Source organism: Mya arenaria, chromosome 2 (assembly GCF_026914265.1).
Source record: "Mya arenaria isolate MELC-2E11 chromosome 2, ASM2691426v1".
NCBI lineage: Eukaryota > Metazoa > Mollusca > Bivalvia > Myida > Myidae > Mya > Mya arenaria.
The window spans coordinates 67,553,654-67,577,377 of NC_069123.1; the positions used below are offsets into that span (position 1 = coordinate 67,553,654).

A 23,724-nucleotide genomic window follows, 5' to 3' on the forward strand; every position below is an offset into this window, starting at 1 on the left:
GAGCAAATGACTAAGAACGGCTAGCGCGCTTCATGGAATTTGCCTGCGTGCCCTCCTGCGTTCATACAGCATAAACACAACAACAAATGCGATCAATCCTTAATTAAATGCTGAAGGCATTGGAATATGTCCAATTTCGTGAAGCGAAACACCCTGTATACCCTAACCAGGGCTATGCCAGTTTTACAACGTAGAAAAAAACGTATTTCAGCTGATTGATAAGATACCATTTTGTGCTAAGAAAAGAAAAGGAAAAAAGGATCATATTTCATAAAAAATGGCAAAAAACAAAAACAAAAAACACGCAGAGAATTCCAAACATTTTTGTTTCAAAATGCTTTTCAAGGGAGTTCACCGAGTATGTTTTCAAGTTGTATGCAATTTCATTATAAAGGAAGCGTGTTGATTGCTACTATGCTACTAGGAAGTTAGTAGAACTAAACAAAACTAAAGAATTCGCCAGAGGTCTTGACAATATTCATTATGTAAATTGTCAATACATAACATTCCTGGAGAATGATATCAGGTATAAACTCAACATGTTTATTTTGCAGATAAATGAATGAACTTAAAATAAATTGTGCAGTACCATTTCTGGAATTACTTTCGGATTAAAAAGTATTTCGGATATGTGGATTAAATGCGAATTTATTTTACAATGCTTACTCTTAATGACATTAACTACTTTCATGTCTACAGTCTCATATAAAGCGAAACATATTATGTTATGTAAGAAAATTTTAATTTTTAAAAAAACCTGTATTTATATGAGAAAAGTGTAACGTACTGCAGTAGGCGGAAGTGCGGTCATAGTGTAACATTCCGCTGTAGGGGAAAGTGTGTTCATAGTATGTTAATGTACTTGATAATATGCAATTTTGCATAACCAGTTGTCCTTGTGGATGGAGAATATTCTGTATATAAGACCAGTCGCCCCCTTCAGGGTTGAGCATGCTTTTCTCTGAAGGTCTGCTTCTGTGCTCTCGCACGTTTCAAATGGTGGCAGCAGTGGGATGCAGACAACTGCTAGAGTTGCCTTACCCACAAGTTACTCAGGCCAAGACACGGTACAAGTCTTCTCGGAGGAGAAAGTAATGTAACGGTCCACTGTAGGCGGAAGTATGTTCATTTAAGGAATGAATTGCCGGGTTGATGTCATTATCGGGTATGAACACAATTGGGCTGGTCAAAGTGTGTGGAGTCAGAAATCCACGCATACTTTGACCAGCCTAATTGCGTTCATATCCCCGATAATGACACCAATCCCGCAATTCATTACTTATATTTACACCAAAAGTTTATTATTTCATTCAAGAATTTATAAAAAAATACTTCATTTCATTTAAGAAAACCTTTCAGTAATCCTTTCTTACCCTTTCTGTTAATAGATAGACCCAACTGTAACTGGAAACAGTTTATCAAATAACTTCACAATAACGTGGGAAAAGATCATCCACTTGAAATCACTTTTAAACGTAAAATTAAAACACTTATGGCTACAATACATTTAACATATCATAAATTAACACTTTCTAAAATATTGATTGATATTTTACGGGACCTGCTGACACAATACAAACAATAACAAGTTAAAATTCCTTGTATATTGTTATGCGATGGAAGTTGAGGGGTAAATATATAGTATGTTGATGTACTTGATAATATGCAAATTGGCATAACCAGTTTTTCCTGTGGACGGAGAATTTACTGTATGTAAGAGCAAGCTTTTCTCTGATGGGATCTGTTGCGTCTTTGGCCTCACATGTTCAAAAGTTTGATGTTTCCATTCACTGCTAATATTTAAAAAATACAATCTGCACCAAACTGTACTTTTGAAAAGTTTATAACACATATAAGAATAGTAAAATTCATTGTAAGGCATTTTGTTTATAAAGGTGTATGAAAAGTTGCCTTATTCCGGATTTGCCTAAGAAATCACAGTAACCTGGTATTTTGACTGTGTTTTTAGTCATTTATGATCAAAATATCATAACTTTTAGATGATAAGACATAAGTATAATCGTGTAAAGGATCAAATTGCCATAATCTCAGATCCAAAATGTTTGAAACAATTTCTTTCACTTTAATCTTGGTAGGTCTTCCCAGATATAATTACTGGAACTTTGAAGGAAGCATTTTTAAATTTATCGTACAGCACAAAAATCACAGTTGTATGAAGATGATAAACAAGAATTAGATGTCAGTGCTTTATTGGCCTGTATTTTTACTTGTCTTGTCATGCATTCTATTGCTTTATTTTGTAAATGTAGATTGCTTGTTTATATTTTAGAGAAAAGCCCTCAATGAAATAAGAACTAAGAAAACTATGAATACCCTAAATGTAAATTAGATGCACTGTTAAAAACCTTGCGTGCTAAATAAAAACCAATTTTCCTCATTCAGCAAGCTTCTTAAAATCTGTGAAATTGATAATACAGAGTTCAAATTTGGAATCACATACTTGACAAAATGCGAATTAATTTTAAATTGTGCAAGGCACGCAATGTTTGGTGGGTAGTTATTTATCTTCTCAGATAAAAAAAAACCTCTTGGTTGTAGGCTATTCAATTACTGGATACATTTTATTATGTTGAAAATTGACCCCACTCTTGGGCTCACTTGTTTGACATTGCTCCTTCTAAAGGAAACTCTTTTAAACTTTATCTAAAATGATAAGGCCTAGAAGTAAGATATTAGACGGATAGCATTGTCTAGTTGTACTTTACCAAGATCATTAACCTGAGGTCAAAATTGGCTTGCCCAGGTTTTCCTTTTTATATTGACTTGTATAGGTACAGTGGAAACTCACTAAACTGGATCTCCACAAAACCGGAATCCTCGGGATACCAGACTTTTTTCAGAGTCCCATTTTTCCCCTTCTATTTTCAATGTAAAAAAATCCTTACAAAACCGGAATTCCGGATACCGGACAAAAAATCAAGAAAATTTGTTAGTTGTCAACGTAATTTTACCTCACAAAACCGGACGTTTATTTTTTCAAACATGTCAAAATAATTTTGTGTATTAGGAATTCGCGAATCGCGTGTCACTTTGTTTTGACAGCCGGTGCGTCGTTAAATATTACACCTGTGATGTTGTGTTAACTCGATAATGATGATAACGCTGTGGATTGACTGTTGCGCGATAATCAAACTTGAAAAAGAAAATTGATTGAAACATTAATTTGTTTGTTGCAGAAAATAAAGAACTAGAAATGGATATTTAGTGATCATTTTGGAGGGTTGTTTTATCTTAAGACTTCTATGATTGAATCAAATTAGAGCGGTGCGTTAATTAAATCACAAACATACTAAACAAGCATTAAATTACGCGAGTTGTTTTATTTCAAGACTTGGAAAAAAGATGATTATAAAAACACAGAAATGTTTAATTATGCTTATCACTTTTGCAAGTGCTTTAATCATGTTTCAACCTCCGTTTAAACGTCGGAGAAGTGAACTGTCCCTGGCAAACAAAAGACTATAAAGGTTAACTCAGTTAATATTTTGAGTAAACTTACCCCGTACATCAAATCCCCACTAAACCGGAATCCTCACTAAACCGGAAATTTTGCCCAGTCCGGACCTTGTCCGGTTTAGTGAGTTTCCACTGTATTATAAATATTCTCCATAATGACAAGGCTTAAAGGAAGTTTTATGGTTACTTGTTTGACATAGACTTCTATAAGGAAAATATTTGAAAATATTCTTTACCAAATAGACAATGCCTAAGTTTAAGGTATTTGGTATGTAGCATTGTCTTTTGGTACTTTACCAGGTTTGTTCAAATGATACCTCTTGGATATACATTAGCCCCACCCCGAGCATCCTTTGTTTTAAACAGTTTTATGTCGGGAAAATCTTCTTAAAAACAACAATCATGCATCACCTTATTGCAAGAGCTCAATATCTGCTTCTATATCTATATGCAGTTATTGAGTTATTGCACTAAGGCGACGCATTGCTGTTTTTATTATGCCAAGAGCTAAGTTATTTGGCATGTATCATTGTTTTGTGGTCCTGACTACAAAATATGCTCAAGTTGTGCACTGGGAGTTGTAATTGGCCCAGCCCGGGGGGCTGAATGATATTCAGTGAGTTAATTGAAGCTTTGTGTATTGGTCCTCTACCAACTTTTTTAATCCCCCGCCACGGAGTGTGGAGGGGATTATAGGAATGCACTTCGTCCGTCTGTCAGTCTGTCTGTCTGTCCTTCCATCTGTCCATCTGGCTGTAACATTTCGTGTATGTGCTATAACTTACTTATGCATGGATTGATTACCATATTACTTGATACAAATGTTGTTTTCATTGAAACGATGTGCAGTGACCTTGACCCGGGTCCATACCTCAAAGGTCAAGGTCACACGAGACATTTATAGGTCAGAGTACACATTCTCTTGTCCGCGCTATAACTTTCTTATGCATTGATGGATTACCATATTACTTGGTACAAATGTTGTCCTCATTGAGACGATGTGCAGTGACGTTGACCCAGGTCCATACCTAAAAGGTCAAGGTCACACAAGACATTTAAAGGTCAGAGTACACATACTCGTGTCCGCCCTATAACTTACTTATGCATTGATGGATTACCATATTACTTGGTACAAATGTTGTCTTCATTGAGACGATGTGCAGTGACCTTGATCCGGGTCCATACCTCAAAGGTCAGGGTCACACAAGACATTTAAAGGTCAGAGTACACATGCTTGTGTCCGCGCTACAACTTACTTATGCATTGATGGATTACCATATTTCTTGGTTCAAATGTTGTCCTCATTGAGACGTTGTGCAGTGACCTTAATCCAGGTCCATACCTCAAAGGTCAAGGTCACACAAGACATTTAAAGGTCAGAGTACACATACTCGAGTCCGTGCTTTAACTTACTTATGCATTGATGGATTACCATATTACTTGGTACAAATGTTGTCCTCATTGAGACGATGTGCAGTGACCTTGACCCGGGTCCATACCTCAAAGGTCAAGGTCACACAAGACACTTAAAGGTCAGAGTACACATTCTCTTGTCCGCGCTATAACTTTCTTATGCATTGATGGATTACCATATTACTTGGTACAAATGTTGTCCTCATTGAGACGATGTGCAGTGACGTTGACCCAGGTCCATACCTAAAAGGTCAAGGTCACACAAGACATTTAAAGGTCAGAGTACACATACTCGTGTCCGCCCTATAACTTACTTATGCATTGATGGATTACCATATTACTTGGTACAAATGTTGTCCTCATTGAGACGATGTGCAGTGACCTTGATCCGGGTCCATACCTCAAAGGTCAGGGTCACACAAGACATTTAAAGGTCAGAGTACACATGCTTGTGTCCGCGCTACAACTTACTTATGCATTGATGGATTACCATATTTCTTGGTTCAAATGTTGTCCTCATTGAGACGTTGTGCAGTGACCTTAATCCAGGTCCATACCTCAAAGGTCAAGGTCACACAAGACATTTAAAGGTCAGAGTACACATACTAGTGTCCGTGCTTTAACTTACTTATGCATTGATGGATTACCATATTACTAGGTACAAATGTTGTCCTCATTGAGACGATGTGCAGTGACCTTGACCCGGGTCCATACCTCAAAGGTCAAGGTCACACGAGACACTTAAAGGTCAGAGTACACATGCTTGTGTCCGTGCTTTAACTTACTTATGCATTGATGGATTACCATATTACTTGGTACAAATGTTGTCCTCATTGAGACGATGTGCAGTGACCTTAATCCAGGTCCATACCTCAAAGGTCAAGGTCACACGAGACATTTAAAGGTCAGAGTACACATACTAGTGTCCGTGCTTTAACTTACTTATGCATTGATGGATTACCATATTACTTTATCGAAAATACTTAAGGCTTGCTATTTCATTGATGTTATAAATCAAGGACTCCTTTTCCTTTTTTTTAGCCAAAATGACCTTGACATTGATCTCACCTACACTACACACAATATGAATAACAAATATCCTTTTATAATATGTTAATATATCCAAGAATTATTCCCACTCTTGACCTGTGGTTGTGTACAATTTTGGTTGGAGTCGGGTTGCGAGAAAAACAAAATATACTAAAAAACAACGGCGGGGGATATACCTTGTTCATATAACTTTACTTTCATAGGAACTACCACTTTCCTTAGTGAACTAAGGCCACCTTAAAAGCCACAAATTTTGTTTAAAACAAACCTTTTTTTCCAAGCAACCTATTCCATTGCAGCAGCTTGCTTCCTTTGTAATCATCTCATATTCCTTGCTACCTTGCTTCCCTTTTACCATCACATTCATTAGCAACCATAGACCTCCTAAGCAACCACTTATATCCTTCGCAGCCACGTTTCATCCCTGTATTCAAAGAATTCCTTGGCAATTGCTTGCTTCCTAGTTCCATTGACAATGATGGACCCCCTTAGCAACTATCAACTGCCTTAGCAACCACATTTATTCTTTCTATCCATTGGACTACCTCAACTATGGCTTGCTTCTCAATTTTAGATGAATTAACCAATTTTGTCTAAGCAACAAATGACTTGCTTGGTAATAGTTCTCCGGGCACTCCGATGTGGGATTCAGGGCCATATTGGCCAAGTGGGCAATAGTTCTCCAGGCACTCCGGTGTGGGATTCAGGGCCATATTGGCCAAGTGGGCAATAGTTCTCCAGGCACTCTGGTGTGTGATTCAGGGCCATATTGGCCAAGTGGGCAATAGTTCTCCAGGCACTCTGGTGTGTGATTCAGGGCCATTCCGGGCACTCTGGTGTGTGATTCAGGGCCATATTGGCCAAGTGGGCAACAGTTCTCCAGGCACTCTGGTGTGTGATTCAGGGCCATATTGGCCAAGTGGGCAACAGTTCTCCAGGCACTCTGATGTGTGATTCAGGGTCATATTTGCCAAGTGGGCAACAGTTCTCTAGGCACTCTGGTGTGTGATTCAGGGTCATATTTGCCAAGTGGGCAACAGTTCTCCAGGCACTCTGGTGTGTGATTCAGGGCCATATTGGCCAAGTGGGCAATAGTTCTCCAGGCACTCTGGTGTGTGATTCAGGGCCATATTGGCCAAGTGGGCAACAGTTCTCCAGGCACTCTGGTGTGTGATTCAGGGCCATATTGGCCAAGTGGGCAATAGTTCTCCAGGCACTCTGGTGTGTGATTCAGGGCCATATTGGCCAAGTGGGCAACAGTTCTCCAGGCACTCTGGTGTGTGATTCAGGGCCATATTGGCCAAGTGGGCAACAGTTCTCCAGGCACTCTGGTGTGTGATTCAGGGCCAAGTGGGCAACAGTTCTCCAGGCACTCTGGTGTGTGGCCAAGTGGGCAATAGTTCTCCAGGCACTCTGGTGTGTGATTCAGGGCCATATTGGCCAAGTGGGCAACAGTTCTCCAGGCACTCTGGTGTGTGATTCAGGGCCATATTGGCCAAGTGGGCAACAGTTCTCCAGGCACTCTGGTGTGTGATTCAGGGCCATATTGGCCAAGTGGGCAATAGTTCTCCAGGCACTCTGGCGTGTGATTCAGGGCCATATTGGCCAAGTGGGCAATAGTTCTCCAGGCACTCTGGGGTGTGATTCAGGGCCATATTGGCCAAGTGGGCAACAGTTCTCCAGGCACTCTGGTGTGTGATTCAGGGCCATATTGGCCAAGTGGGCAATAGTTCTCCAGGCACTCTGGTGTGTGATTCAGGGCCATATTGGCCAAGTGGGCAATAGATCTCCAGGCACTCTGGTGTGTGATTCAGGGCCATATTGGCCAAGTGGGCAACAGTTCTCCAGGCACTCTGGTGTGTGATTCAGGGCCATATTGGCCAAGTGGGCAACAGTTCTCCAGGCACTCTGGTGTGTGATTCAGGGCCATATTGGCCAAATGGGCAACAGTTCTCCAGGCACTCTGGTGTGTGATTCAGGGCCATATTGGCCAAGTGGGCAACAGTTCTCCAGGCACTCTGGTGTGTGATTCAGGGCCATATTGGCCAAGTGGGCAATAGTTCTCCAGGCACTCTGGTGTGTGATTCAGGGCCATATTGGCCAAGTGGGCAATAGTTCTCCAGGCACTCTGGTGTGTGATTCAGGGCCATATTGGCCAAGTGGGCTATAGTTCTCCAGGCACTCCGGTGTGTGATTCAGGGCCATATTGGCCAAGTGGGCTATAGTTCTCCAGGCAAGTGGGCAATAGTTCCTTTTTAGGGAATTCTTCACAAATATGTAGAGAAACAAGCAGTGGAAGGCATTTGTTAAGATAAACTAGATTTTAATCAAACTTTTTATCGAACATATATGTTTAAATATATATATACTTATGGGAGCATTTGTCATATTTCTGTGACAGCTCTGTGTTTAAAACAACTGTTTCAATGTTCTAGAAGTTGTCAGAGACACACATTACCATGTTAGTTGTTGTTTGATGCAGCATGATGAAAGTCTTTTTCTGAGGCTTTTCCCCAAAAATAGTTGTGGTAAATCAGTTTAGTAAAATATCAATTTTGTGTGGCCCAAGGAAATCATTTAAAAGTACTAGGATGTTAATTCATGTTATTTTTTCAATCTCAATTGATTTGGTATAAAACATGCCCTTTGTCATTCAAACAACAACCCGATCCTTGAAACAGCGTTTACAGTTAAACCAGTCACTGGGAATAAACAACAGAACGAACACTTTGTTGTTGCTGATATACAAGACGAGAATAAAACTAAATACTGCATGAAAATCATAAACACTTCACCTCTCGTTGAATTTCACTCAGTTCAGTGCTGGAATGTTCATCATAACTCAACAATGTTTTGCTGTATTGGTCTCATGTTAATTACCAGCGTGAAGATAAATCTAACATGCATCGAATCACATTCCCCTTTTTCCAAAGAAATGCTTGAATGCCCTTGAAATGCTCTTTTGCTGGTCAATGTAGAACTAATAATATACATGATTTTCAAGTTTTTGAGTAATGGAAACAAAACATGTGATTTGTCTGTGGACTGGTGAAATGTCTGTTTAAGGTGAAACATCTGTTTAAGGTAAAATGTCTGTTTAAGGTGAAACATCTGTTTAAGGTGAAACATCTGTTTAAGGTGAAACATCTGTTTCAGGACTGGTGAAACATCTGTTTCAGGTGAATGTCTGTTTAAAGTGAAATGTCTGTTTATTAGGACTGGTGAAATGTCTGTTTAAGGTGAAACATCTGTGTCAGGTGAAACATCTGCGTTTAAGGTGGAACATCTGTTTCAGGTGAAATGTCTGTTTAAAGTGAAATGTCTGTTTCAGGTGAAATGTCTGTTTAAGGTGAAATGTCTGTTTAAAGCTGCACTCTCACAGATTGACAGTTTCGACAACTTTTTTTTTTTTGTCTTGGAACGAGCCAATTTTTGCGAATATGCATGGAAACCAGTTATATAAGGCTGCCGCTGACAAGTTAGTAATGGTTTAAGCCATAAAACATTAATTAATTCTCTTAAGGAGAGAGGTATATATATTAGCTCTAAGCTATCTCCTCAATCCTTAAGTATTATGTATGTAATGTACGTATTTGCTAAATGTACTTATATAGAATAAATACTGTTTAAACCAAAACATTAATTTTCGAATGGAAATATGAAAAGCTGCGATCTGATCTTTTGTCAGCAATCTTTTGTCATTGGTTTGCAGACATTTATGCAAAAATTTGCTCTTTCCGAGCCAAAAAACAACAAAGTTGTAAACATGGTAAATCTGTGAGAGTGCAGCTTTAAGGTGAAACATCTGTTTTATTTTCAGAATACATAAATATTGAGAAGAAAAATATAACTGAAAAAAACACACAAAAAAACATAAAATACATGCAGGGGAGTTTCAATTATATATTAAGTAGTTTTATTTTGCTATAAAATGGTCAAAACCAAAAAATTTAATTATCTTATTTTATCAAATGTGTGTGATTGGCAATGTATCTATCATGTGTTTCAGGTACAGATAGAAAAATCTGACATGAGTGTGTGAGCTGGTAACAAGCCTTGCCGAGTTACCAGTGACAGGAAAAAAATTATTGATATTTTTATTGCATGTCTAAAATTATCAATTTGTGGACAAATTGATGTTAAAAACGCACTTTCGTACATTTCACCTAAAAGGGCCTGCGACATAGTTTACTGACGTCATAAGGAGCAGTAATTTTAAATCACAATTGATGTCAAATAGTTCCTCTAAAAATTGTGCTTTTACGCTTATTTATTTTCAATTTTAATTGAAATTCTTGCATACTTATTTTTTTGATTGCACTTTATTGAAATGGCATAATATACTTTTCATAAACCATACAATAAAAGAAATTAGAAGTGGCGCGTTGTTGCATGTGACTCATCTTACATGAGGGTGTAAGACAAGTTTTTCCAGAACTTGCCACAATTCTTGTTACAGTTAATAAAAGTACAACTTGAGTTACATAAACTATTATTATTACAAACAATGAACTTGTGAGAAAAAACTGCGTCTTCTGTGGCTTCGAACCTATGACATACATTTTAATGTCTATGCATGTGCACCACTTATTGAGCTAACTTGTGAACTTGTCAGTCTTATTGAGCTAACTTGTGAACCTGTTAGTCTTTTTGAGCTAATATGTGAACTTGTCAGCCTTATTGAGCTAACTTGTGAGCCTGTTAGTCTTATTGAGCTAACTTGTGAACTTGTCAGCCTTATTGAGCTAATTTGTGAACTTGTCAGCCTTATTGAGCTAACTTGTGAACCTGTTAGTCTTATTGAGCTAACTTGTGAACTTGTCAGCCTTATTGAGCTAACTTGTGAACTTGTCAGCCTTATTGAGCTAACTTGTGAACTTGTCAGCCTTATTGAGCCAACTTGTGAACTTGTCAGGCTTATTGAGTTACTTGTGAACCTGACAGTCTTATTGTCAGCCTTATTGAGCTAACTTGTGAACTTGTCAGTCTTATTGAGCTAATTTGTGAACTTGTCAGCCTTATTGAGCTAACTTGTGAATGTGTTAGCCTTATTGAGCTAACTTTATGAACCTGTTAGTTATTGAGCTAACTTGTAAACTTGTCAGCCTTATTGAGCTAATATTGTGAACTTGTTAGCCTTTTTTTTAGCTTACTTGTGAATTTTGTCAGCCTAATTGAGCTAACTTGTGAACTTGTCAGCCTTATTGAGCTAACTTTTGAACTTGTTAGTCTTATTGAACTTACTTGTGAACTCGTCAGCCTTATTGAGCTAACTTGTGAACTTGTTAGTATTATTGCAAACTATAATGCTTAAACCATACCATTCTGATAAAAACAACAACAACCAATTTTTTAACTAAGATGAGAATAACACTTTTTTAGACTATTTGCGCATGCGCGCAGGTAGTCTTAAGACCACAAACTCCAAAGAACTACTTCTATTCATGTCATTTTAACCCATTTTTTGGTCTCAATGCGCTCTATGTTTAGCAGAATGACGTCGAAACCATACAAATGGATTGGTCGTGTTGCAGTTCGAGTATGAGTTTTTGCTTGTTCGGCTATTTCCGCGCTGTAATTATGTATCCCGGCGTTTTATTTTTAGCAGAATATAACTATTTTTAGATCGTTATATTTATCAGATTAATGAGGGTCAAGATAATGGAGGTTCTGGTAGGGAGATAACATACAGTATTGATATTTACTTTAGTTTAGCCCATGATGTTTCAGAAATTATTACCGACCCCAAGTGTCCCATCACCTGCAGGATTTGTTATTTAAACCTGACGTGACCCTGAAGCTTATTTGTAATGGTGATTTTTTATTTGACTTTTATGAGATAAGAAACAAATATAATTATTGTCTTAGTGTTAAAATAGTTGTATCTCAGGTTTCGCATTGCTAATGCTTTAAATACTATACATTGTAATTTACCTGCTACACAATAACAAGATACTATTCATTCTATGACTTTAGGCGTTTATATTTCTAATGAGATGTTTTCATTTTTGCATAATAGCTTCGTTTCGGTGTATTCTTGGCATAGTTTTTACACATTAGGCTTTTAATTTATATAAGCAAACATGCCCTGATACGACAGTGAGTCATGCATACGTTTGGTGAAGCAAAGTAGTTCGGATTAAACCTGTTTAACATCCAAAGAGTATGAAGCATTCATAACAGCACCAGTACTGTTTCTATAAAGGTACTTACATTAAACATAAATAACATTAAATTTATCAATAAACTTTAAAAAGGACAATCATATTCACATTCATAAAAACAAACTAGTTCCGATATTCTAAAAATAGTTTCATCTTCATTAACTGACCTATATTCTGAACATAGTTTCTACATACATTAACTGACCACATGTTTGTCCTCACCGCAGGAAAAGGACCATCTGATAAGCTCTGCATTTTAAAAGGTATTATTGCTGAAGTTGCTCGTAAAAATAAAATTTTCCTTAAAGAATTAAAACGTGTAAGTTCATAAAATTTGTCTAACGTATGCTATATTATCAAAGCACCGAAAAACCTTTAGACGCGATTGAAAAGAGCATTTACTGTAACTTCAAATACATGGGGATACGTCAACTGAATTGATATAAAGCTGTGCATTTTGAATGGAATTATTGCTGAAGTTGTTTGTAAAAAAATGATTTTTCCTAAACAAAACGTGTTAATGAAAGGAAATGTTATATATATATATATATATGATGTATTGTATTTTCCTATCGTATGATATCTAATCAAAGCAACGAAAACCCTTAAGAAATTATTGAAATGGGGCATGCATTGTAACACTAAATACATGGGGATGGGGGATTACGACGAATGAAGTGACATTTACAAGAACAAAATGACACAAGACGCCATAAAGATATAGATATGTTTGTTTCTTCGCCCAGTGTGGGCACAAGCGCTGTCGGCACATTTTTCACTTTTATTTATGTGCTCTTCACCCATTCTCATAGTTCAAATAAAATTTGTAACTCTCACATATTTGCCCGCAGATAGTCTTTCAGCGCCTCGCGCTTTGATTATCCTAATGTATATAACAATTTGTCCTATAATGTGTTAAAGTTTGCACAAAACAATTTATTTTATTTGACATCTGTACCGTTTTAATTAATATTCATTCTTTCATAAAATATGAAATCATCTATTGCAAACAACAGAAATCGTAAAAGTTAAAACACTGCCTTTCATTTTATTGTCTATATTTAAAACATGCTATTTTTTTCGTTCAAGAAAATATTGTTTTATCAAAATAAAATTAAACAGCATTGTATTCAATGTTATTAAACATGTGAATAAAGTATGTTTGGTTTACAAATTATTTATAACAGTATTTGAGCTATAATAAATCATCTCAAATGTCAAGTGTATTTAAACTGTTATTTGATTAATAAAAAGACAATGGCAATCCTTCTCTCTTGTTTATCATGTATAATTGTTAACTTGCTATGCTCTAATTCATACACTGGATAAGCTGCAATTAAAGTAAACTAAATGGGAAAGGTTAAAAACAAAGATTGGTACAACAGTCCCCCAAGTCACACACTAAGTGATGTTACAGCAGATCCTTGTGCTGATAGTAGCAAAACATAGTGTTGTATAAATGCCCACAACATCGGTACACTGCTTTCATATCCAATAAACGTGGTGATCCAACCAAATATACTTCACAACTTCACGATAGATCCCGGATTTTGATCCACGTGACTGGCTGTCACTGTTGCAAAACGAAACTGTGCGTTTGCTGTTTACTACTGATCAAATACTTAGCTGTTTTAAAACAATTAAATAGGTTACATTCAATCAGGTAAGATTATTGTGTTCTTTTTGTCATAGTTTTAATATTATTATAGTGTAATAAAATTTATTTATTTTTTTTCATCTTATTATATTTACACGTAATAGTTCTTTAGGAATATTCGTACATCTAACACTGTGGACTGGATGCTTTTCGACAATAAATTCTATGAAGTCAAACAATGTGAGACAGTTATCAAACATATGCACCATATTTTTCTAGAATATAGAACAAATGTTGCTTAATTCCACTCACTAATATAATACCAACACTAGTTTTACTGCTGACCCTTGTTGGTTATAAGTATTTGAGTATTTGAGTGGCCGTTTTCCATTTCATGTTCATACTTGACAAATAAAAATGAAACAGACGAAATATGGAAATATAATTTCTGCACTTAAAAATACATTCGAGGCGAAAAGGCTTAATACAGATGGTATATGGTATGGTATTGATCCATAACATATTTTGACTTTCCCTCCGATTTTTTGGAGACTTAAACAATTACAAACTTAATATAAAAACCCTGTGTGAATGTTTCAAAAGGGAATATCAGATATGAGAATTATAAAGGTTTGGGTAGTTAAATAGGAATTATCGCTTTAGCTGGAGTTGTATAATAAATTACATGCTAAAAATCAGACAAAATTAATTTCTGCATTATATTTATCTTTAGATTTTCATTGAAATACTCTGTTTTGCCACAAAATTGTTAAAATGAATTGGACAAAAAACTATTATCAAAGTACTTAAGTGAAACTATGAGACAAACAGGAAGTTTTCTATCCTGCTTTCTGAATATTTGTAATAGGATGTGTTGTCAAAGTTCCGTCTTGTATATTGTGTATGGGGACTAAAGTTAGCAGTCTTAAAAAAAGTAAGTTGTTTTCATCCATTTGTTTGAAATGCTGTGTTTTCAAGTTTAATGAAGACTTATGATTCAGTGTTGCAAATACTGATTATATAAATGGTTAAATTTTGATACCTGTTACATAACATCCTTTCCTACAAAAAAGGAAGTAATTTGACTCTACCACTTTGAATACATGAAGTTGTATTATCATGAAATGAAAATGTCATTTGGATTGGTGCATAATTGTATTTTGACACAAAAGTAAATTATAAAACCGAATATGAGCTATATTTAGTATAAAATTAAGCATTATGCTTTAAGAGATATGGTATTATGAATTTTAGGGCACTGTCATGTTACTGGATATTCTGTTATGCCAAGAAGGAAAATAATTGTATGCTTAGATTAATAAACCTTGAGTTGTCCGTTAGGTACTGCCAATCAGGTCACTTGTTTTGGACCCCAATTTGCATAAAATACAATTTTATATGATAATATTAATTAGATTTTAGTTTGATATAAAGTTAACTGAGAAATAATTTAAAATGTCATGATTTGTTCTCATGTCTTAGAAGAAGGAAAATTAATGATAAAATATTTGTAAGAGTTTTACTTGACATTCAAACCATCTACATATTTATTCTCATTAACATCTTTGTTTTAAGAGTCTTTTATACTTGAGTGTCAATGTTGGTATAAACAGTTTCCTCACATGTATAATATGTATAAAAGAGAAGTTATAATGATGCGAATAGAAAACATGGGGTTCTAAATAATGTTATCATTTTAACACTTATACACCATTGTGCTGTTATCATGAAAACATGTGTTAAATGGTTTTCTTTTGTAATACTCAACCAAGTCTTTACAGAAGAAAATGATGTGCCTCAGACATATCCCCTTTGATAGTTGTATTGTAATTGTAATCAATATAAGGCTGGAGTGATATAACAGTCAGACTCCAGTCACCAGTCTCCGAAGAAAGTATCATAGAGGCGAACAATATTGTCACATTGTGAGGGTGGAATGGATTCTCCATATCACATCTTCCTATTCGCACAAGTTTCAATAGTCCCTTGAGTCATCGTGCCCTTAGCTCCCGTGTTATTAGCTCTGTCATAAAGTTTGCATTGTGTTATATAAATTAAAGTTAAGAGATAAATCAAATTATTTCAACATTATTTATTTAAAAAAAAAGCAAAACAACATTTGAACTATTGTTTATTACACATTTTTGCTGGTTTTCCTGAATTGTTGGAAAATCTTTTATGTTGTATCAATTATTGGAAAATATTTGAGCAAAACATTTCTTGTATCTTGGCAGATATTTCATGTTATTAAGGATTGAAACTCATTTGGGATCTGCAATTTGAGAATTTGTGGGAAATAGCTCAGCAGAATATTTATTTGGAGAAAAAGAATTATTCTGCTGGTTCAGACTGTCCATAACTTGTGACTGGTCTTGAAATATTATTGAGGATACAACTCATTGAAGTAAGCAGCATTTTTTCTCATCTTTACTGGTTATATTTACATTTTACAGAATTTTTAGAAATTTGAATACCTTATAAATTATAATGATTTCAAAAATTTAAAAACTGATGTTGATTTAGTGGAGAACATGTACCTTGTTCTGATTAAAATGCTCTTGATAATTATATGAGAGTACCAGTATCTGGTTTTGTCTGAATTTTTATTGTAATTTTGTTGTTGTTTTTTTAGTTATTTTCAAAGGCTAAAATGAGTTGTAAACTGCCCCCAAAAAATCCTCCATGACTTAAATAATAAAAGAAACATTAAAATATGTTGGAACACTTATCAATGATAATACACATGTATTTTAAGTCCCACAATACATCAAGGTAAACAATTTCGAGTTATTTCCATTTCCCAAGGAAAAGAATGTAAAAGTGTCCGCTTGACAGCTCACAGCTAGCAGTATGTTTTATTTTTGTGCACAGTGTGGGAGGGTTGCAAATGAAAGATCTGTTTAAGATATGTTGTCCTTGTCTTAGCACTTCTATTTCAGGAAGTCTTTATTTCTTTGATACCGTAGAAGTTGGTACTGAATGAACATCGCTACTCCTTTTATATAAATTTTGTAAGATACATGCGTGAAATGAAGCAACAGGATTGTCATGACGTCAATAAGATACTGTTTCTTTTCTTATTATCGATGACACCTAGTTCAACAAGTGGGACCAATTATTCACTTGGAAACCCTATTGTGAAGAACCCAGGTAGTACAGTCTGTTGTTCCCCATAGTTGGGGGATATATTATGATGATTCTTTTTGCATTATATTTTGTTGCAAAATATTAAATATTAACAATGCCTTTGGTATAATAAGTATTTTAACTTCTTAAATTTTGGATAAACTCATCATATTTAGTATGAAAATGATTGTCATCTTATTTAGACTAGGGAATTCATTATTATTCTTTATAATATTGTACCTTTAAATTATATGCAATATTTGATACATTTTATTTATTTTCTTTTACATTTGAAGGGTTTAATAACTTACCTAAATTATTCTTAAACAAACTGTTATTTCTTTTGTCTATATGTTGCCTATGTTTTTAACACCTTTATTATTTTATGTTCTAGATAATCCTTTAGCAACAGGCATAGCTATCCAACTTTGTATAGCTAATAAAGCCGGAGGGAGACATTTCAAAGATTGACATGTTATATCTTGACTTTTGAAAATGATAATATGTTTGATATAAAAGCCTTTTAAGGGTCAGTTTTATTCTAGACTTCAAACTGTAAGATGTTCCATTACATTTTTAAGACTGTGTGTTTCCAAAGTTACGAAAGGACATTTAATTTGTGTTTCAAATACATTAAGTATGATAAGGTTAAGAATTATAACTTGTTTTATGCTCATTTCTTTCAAATTATACTAAACTTGGTATCCTTCATGAAAACCATTGATTTCGACATTTATTCATCCTTTTTGGAATATTAAATCTATATATTATTATTTGTGGTAAATCTTTTCTGGGAGTAAGAGTGCATCTTTAAGTAAGAACATTTAATTTGTGTTACAAATATATTTTTATTAGGAAAAGTTTAATAAGGCATTAAATTAAATTTATGAGTTACAAATTTACAATACTTATGCACTTGTGCTACAAAACAATTAGGTGACATTGAATTAATTATTTTGACCGGTGTTCCATAGAACTTTATACATGTGTTTTATCGTGGGGATTATTAAAACTTTGAAAACATTTATTGTGAGTTGTGTCCGAGGACTGTATCCACACATTCACGTCATAATAGATACATGGGTGCTTGCGAGTTGTGTCCGAGGACTGTATCCACACATTCACGTCATAATAGATACATGGGTGCTTGTGAGTTGTGTCCGAGGACTGTATCCACACATTCACGTCATAATAGAATGGATGCTGCAATTTTATCATTGATTGCTGTCAATTCTTTTTAACTCTTTTTTTTTAAAAGTCATTTTCATAGAGCTGGCATCCTTGGTTCCGACAAAACTTTTATCTATGTCCATTATTCAAAACACCTTGAAGAAATTCACATGAACTCTGGCTTTAGTAAATTCTGGGTTGTGCCTCTTGACAATTGAGAAAAAAGACATGCATTGACAATTTGGCTGACATCCTTGCAATAGTCTTGCATACCCTGTTCTGTAAATATTTTTCATATCTTTTTCTATGTTTGCTAAGATTATTTGGTTTCATGTTACTGTTACTGTTAATGTTACTGTTTGTGAAAATAAGAAATAAAATTAGGGATAAATGTTGACAGGTAAATTATTTTTTGGGGGGGTGGAGGTGGGTAAGGGGGGTATTAATTGCTGCATGGTCAATAAATCGGTGTTTGGTAGTAGAAACTAGTCAGTCCACATATAATTGTTATCTAATATCAATCAGTCATGTCCGTGACTATCCTTTTATCATTCTGATTATCCGGCAAGATAATAATCATTAAACTTCATATTTGATTTCCTTGTACATTAATTGCAAGTGTTCGCTTCATTGTCATCATTATATTTCATTCTGATGTATCATTTTATGCCAACATGAGTTTTGTTGATTTTTTGGTCATGTTTAGTGATTGTTATTTCTTTTCCAGATAATTAAACAAAAATAATGTAATTGCACTGAATCTTGCCCGATGCAGTATAAGCATTGGAATACATTTTGGTTAATTAATTGGTCTGGCTATTATTTCTATTGTCAGTTAAGTGCAGTTGTAATATTTGTTGTATCATTTCAAAACAGAATTGGTTTCATTCAATGCCATTGGAGCTTAATCCCGTTATTGAAAGTGTTTTTTTCTGGTAAAATATCAGCATATTAATTGTTATAGCCTTCATGGCTAACATTGTCATCAATGAAATTAAATACTTAATGGCCGTTTAAAATATTCTTGTGTTGCTCTTGAAGTCACTCACTCCCAGTCTAAGATTATAAAACATGAAAATATGTAACATTTTGTTAGAAATCTTATTTCTTCCCTATCTTGAGCTATTAAAAAATCAATTCAATAAATCAAGTCAGATCTGACAATCATTTTTAACACAACTATAAGCTGATTGTAAGAAAATGTCATAAATTTCTCACGACAAAAGACTTGGTGACAATTGGACTCTCGGAATTCTGAATATCTCTAAGACTAATTATTTTTCTGTATTTAGAAAGCTCTTGAGAGGCAAATGGCAGCCTTCTGAATGGCTGTAATTGTGGGAGAATGGTTACTTGTTGGTAGTTTTCCGGCTTGATTGTTCTTAAATGTAGTTAGGTAGGGAGTAAAGTAACTCGAGGATGGATTTTGATATCTTTAATCAGCCATTTTGTGAATATTTCTTTAGTGCAATGGCATCAGTGCAGTGTCATTAATTGAGAACTCCTGGATAAGAGTACTTCACAGTTCCTCAAAACAAGTCATTTCATCATCTTAAATTGTCTTGGTAATTAGTTTCTGTGTTTGCCCTTTGCTAAAACACATATGGTACATATGTTTTAAGATGATACCAAAGATCTGTTACAATATTTCAATCCCATAAGAAATGACCCATAGGTTAACATTATGTTGTGAATGAAAAACTGTCAAGAGAAATAAAAGAGTGACCAACCTTTATTATTTTGTTAGAGATTAGCAGACTCAAAGAAATAGGTTCATTTTCCATGCCTAACAGAGCAACTGCAGCATTAGAAGAAGAATAGAATATATAAGATCTTACATCTGTTGCCATAACTTGTCTGTAGCAAGTTTCATAAAATTTTAAAATTTCAAAAAAGTTCTTAAATGGCAACGAATGAAATATTCTTTTAAATTCGTCACATCGGTCACCAGTTTTTTTATTAACCCTCTGGTAAAAAGATTAACGCTTAAAATACTAGAACAAAATGATGACAACGTAAGGTATATAAGACTAGTGTCATTTAAATTAAATTAAGAAAATATATTATGGCTGTATTGTACTCAATACAAACAACGTCATGACTTTTTTGTGATAAATTGAGATATTTATTACCAGTACTCTTTTACATACAGAAATGTTCTTTATATTTTTGCAGACCAGAGGGGAAGGGTCTGGTGACAGCTATCAGAATGAAGGAGCCAAGTGCCTGTGTCATGTTCTTCCTAGCACTCACTGTGATATTGGGGCTGTCCTATGGGGTCCAGGGTGGGTATCAAGACTACTGTGTGATAGGGGCTGGCCCCTCGGGGCTACAGATGGGCTACTTCCTGGCCAGCGCTGGCAGAGATTATATCATCTTTGAACGGTCTAATGTCTCAGGTAATGTTTCTAAAACATATGTGACTGAAAGTTCTGATGTCAGTTTAAGGGCTTTTGCATTTAATGCACTTAGTTATGCTAACTACAACCACAATTAGCCGAATAATCTGATAGATAGTTATAGATTGCCGAAAACCAAATGTGCAGGCGTTCTAGTGTTGTAACCCATATAAATTTCTTATTACTTTCACAAATTTGTCAGTGTTTATGTTATTCTTATGAAACTCAGTAAGAAGATTTCTAAATAGTATATTTAAAACCAGTGCAAATAGGGGTCATTTTGGGTCAAAACCTAGGTTACTAGGTAAAATCAGAAAAAAACATTGCTTCATAAAGTTTTAAGTTTTTTAGGCCTGTCATACCGTAAATGACTAGGTATAAGAAAATAAGGGGTGAAGACGCAGGCAAAATAATCTGTGAAAAATCCGAGAATTCCCCTTTTAATCTATGTTTTGGGTTATAGGACGCTTAGAAAAAATGTCCAAATTGTCTGCCACGATTGGGCACCATGTTTGTTGACAGTGACGAAAAAAAAATATTCGTGAAAATGGCGATAGTTATTTTTAAAACCATACAATACTTATACAGATCAAAATATGTTTCATTGTTTATTCATTTCATGTTATATAAAACGTAACAAATTATTTAAAATTTGTAGCTGGATGGCACCGAAAAGTACCTTTTATGACGATTGTAAGATTTCTTTCTGACAGTATATTGTTAACGATAACCTGTCAAGAAAGAAGAGTTTAGTAATGCAAAAATCTTATATTGTACGGGTTTGTTCTCAAAATACCTACAGAAATGAATAAAAAACGTGGCAAAGCGCAAAAAAACAAGACCATTATCGCAACCGTTTGTAGTACTGGTATGTTAAACAGCTTTAAAGGCAGTGCGAGTTTTTCACACCTTATGGTACAACTGACAAAAAATATTTTGACAGTGCACAGCTTTGCTTCTTTATATGCATGTTTAATTATTGTTATATTCAAAATAAAATTTAATAATTTTAATTGTACAATTTTTTTTTTTAAATTATAAACGTCTTACGATATACAGTATCCCGATCTTCAACTGCCGTTTTAACCCGTATATACTCGAGCGATATGACGCGAGTAACATCCCTTTCTACATAAATCTAAACAAAAGCTCGGCCTGAAATTGACCTCAGAAAAAAAAAGTTCAAAAGATTGTAACTGGTTATAAGACGCAGGCATTTTGTTTATCGAAATCTGTGGGGAAAAAGTGCGTCTAATACCCAGTCATTTACGGTAAATTCAAAATTGTTATTCCAATCTTCAAAAAACTTATTTCTCAGCATGATATTTAAGACCAGTGTGAACATGGGTCATCTTGGGTCTTTAACTAGGTCGGACCAGTGTGAATATGGGTCATCATCTCGGGTCTTGAAATGGGAGGACCAGCGTGAATACGGTTCATCTCGGGTCTTGAACTAGGTCGGACCAGCCTGAATATGGCTCAGCATCATCGGTCTCCTATGATTCTCCTATGATTCTTAGGCAGCATTATTTTAGTTTCCAAATGCAATTTTAAGACATAGGTTCATTGATGTAAGTGGTCACCATAATATTTTCCTATGTTAACATGTTTGTCCTTAGTGTTTTTAACAAGATATCTCTGTCTCTTTTACCCCTTTTACTTTTGTATCGTAGGACAGGACATTTTTATCATTATCCCATTTACTTGGCAGTAGAATTTTGTACCTAATGGCAAAATATTTGTAATTTGCAAAATAAAGTGTTCTATTCTAACATAAGCCACTGTCAATGCAAATTTGATGTAATGATGCTCAGAAATACGGCAATAAGTCCCTTATCTGAGACGATATGTTTTGAATATCGTTGTGTGTGATTTATGCCGGAGTCTTTATTAAGTTGAATGGAAATATCATGTTTATGAGGAGACCAGACCATGAGGGGAAAGAGTTAATTTGATACAAAAATCACAAAAGTAAAGATAAATACAGATGTTTCCTGTTATTCTAAAAGAGAACGTCTGTTGTCTCTGATTTTTTTGCCTTGTTATTCTTGAAGCATGGAATAATGTAACAATATATGGAGTCTTCATGTTTCCAGAGAGAAGGTGCTATTTTCTGTTCAAAGCCCACAAATTATCTTTAGATTTTGAAGCACATTTTGAAATAACAAGGTGGGAGTGGGATTTATTTTCTGCTCAAATACTTGTCAGTTATAAATTATTTGATATCTTCATAATGTAGGAAGTCTGGACCTTTGAAAAGGCCTTGAATGTATTTTATTTTATGTTATGTATGTACTTAAAACACCTGCCTGGAAAATTTTAATTTATCATTGACGTATGAAATTTGAAATTTCATTTAAAATGTGTTTTGTATTATATTATACTATGTATAGGACGCTAGCATAGATAGGACGCAGGCAAACGATAATCTTGGGTAAAAAAGTGTGTCCTATGTACATTGTATAGTATAATACGGTATAGTATAAGAGAGCAAAAATCATTCTCCCATACTAGAAAAAGGCAACATATCTCCAGTGCTTAAGCTCATTCTAATATGCAAATGTAGAATGCCTCAGACAAGAAGAACCGTAAGGCTTAAAGACACTCAGAAAGATGCGCCCGACTTAAATGCTGACTGAAATGGCGAAGTAAAAACTACATATTATTTACTTTTTTTGTTGCAAGAAAGCTAAAAATGAAAATGTGTTGTTTTTTTCTAATCTTCAGGGAATTTCTATGTCAACTACCCACGCCATCGAAAACTGATTAGTATCAACAAGCGCTGGACGGGGAAGACCAACAAGGAGTTTAACCTACGCCACGACTGGAACTCCCTGCTCAGCCATGATGAAAGCTTGCAATTCACTAAATACTCCAAAGAAATGTTCCCTTCGGCTGATAGGTAACCAGGGTTGTCAATAAGTTTTTGTTTAACCGACTAAACCAGAAAAGTAGGCGGCCAGCTAGGTGGATCGGCAGGTAGGGGGATCCGTGGGCATCCCCCCCCCCCCCCCGAATTTTTTTGAAATTCAGCGCTTCATTTCCTGCATTCTGGGGCATTTTGGGAGTATTTAATTACCTCTTTACTTCATAGGTACGCAAGTTTACGTATCTATCAATAGCTTCATAGATAAGCAGATCAATGCTTTATCGATAGCTTCATGGATACGTAATTCCACGTACTCGTAATGTAGGGTCATTTATTTTCATATCTGTTGCTTGTTTATTTGCTATAAATTAATTTCCATGAAGTATAAACATCCATAAATACAATGCACTAAAAAAACACACACTATGTTACTATTTTAAGAATTTTGGAAAATCGCGA

The 23,724-nt window shown here is 35.0% G+C and overlaps 1 protein-coding gene across 3 annotated transcripts in view; it reads left to right on the forward strand.

Annotated features, from left to right (window-relative positions):
• The first annotated feature begins 392 nt into the window (after positions 1-392).
• The window catches only part of LOC128211402 (FAD-dependent oxidoreductase domain-containing protein 2-like), a 50,392-nt gene continuing 27,060 nt past the window's right edge, over positions 393-23,724 (forward strand). Inside the window, exons 1-3 of one of the 3 annotated variants that reach the window (XM_052916164.1) lie at positions 393-526; positions 20,173-20,396; positions 23,124-23,298. In XM_052916164.1, the coding sequence (XP_052772124.1) occupies positions 20,207-20,396; positions 23,124-23,298 (365 nt within the window). In that variant the 5' untranslated portion in view covers positions 393-526; positions 20,173-20,206. Of the gene's footprint in view, positions 527-13,609; positions 13,768-14,503; positions 14,636-20,172; positions 20,397-23,123; positions 23,299-23,724 lie in introns of those variants that run through there. The other 2 variants (XM_052916156.1, XM_052916175.1) reach the window with 2 other exon arrangements.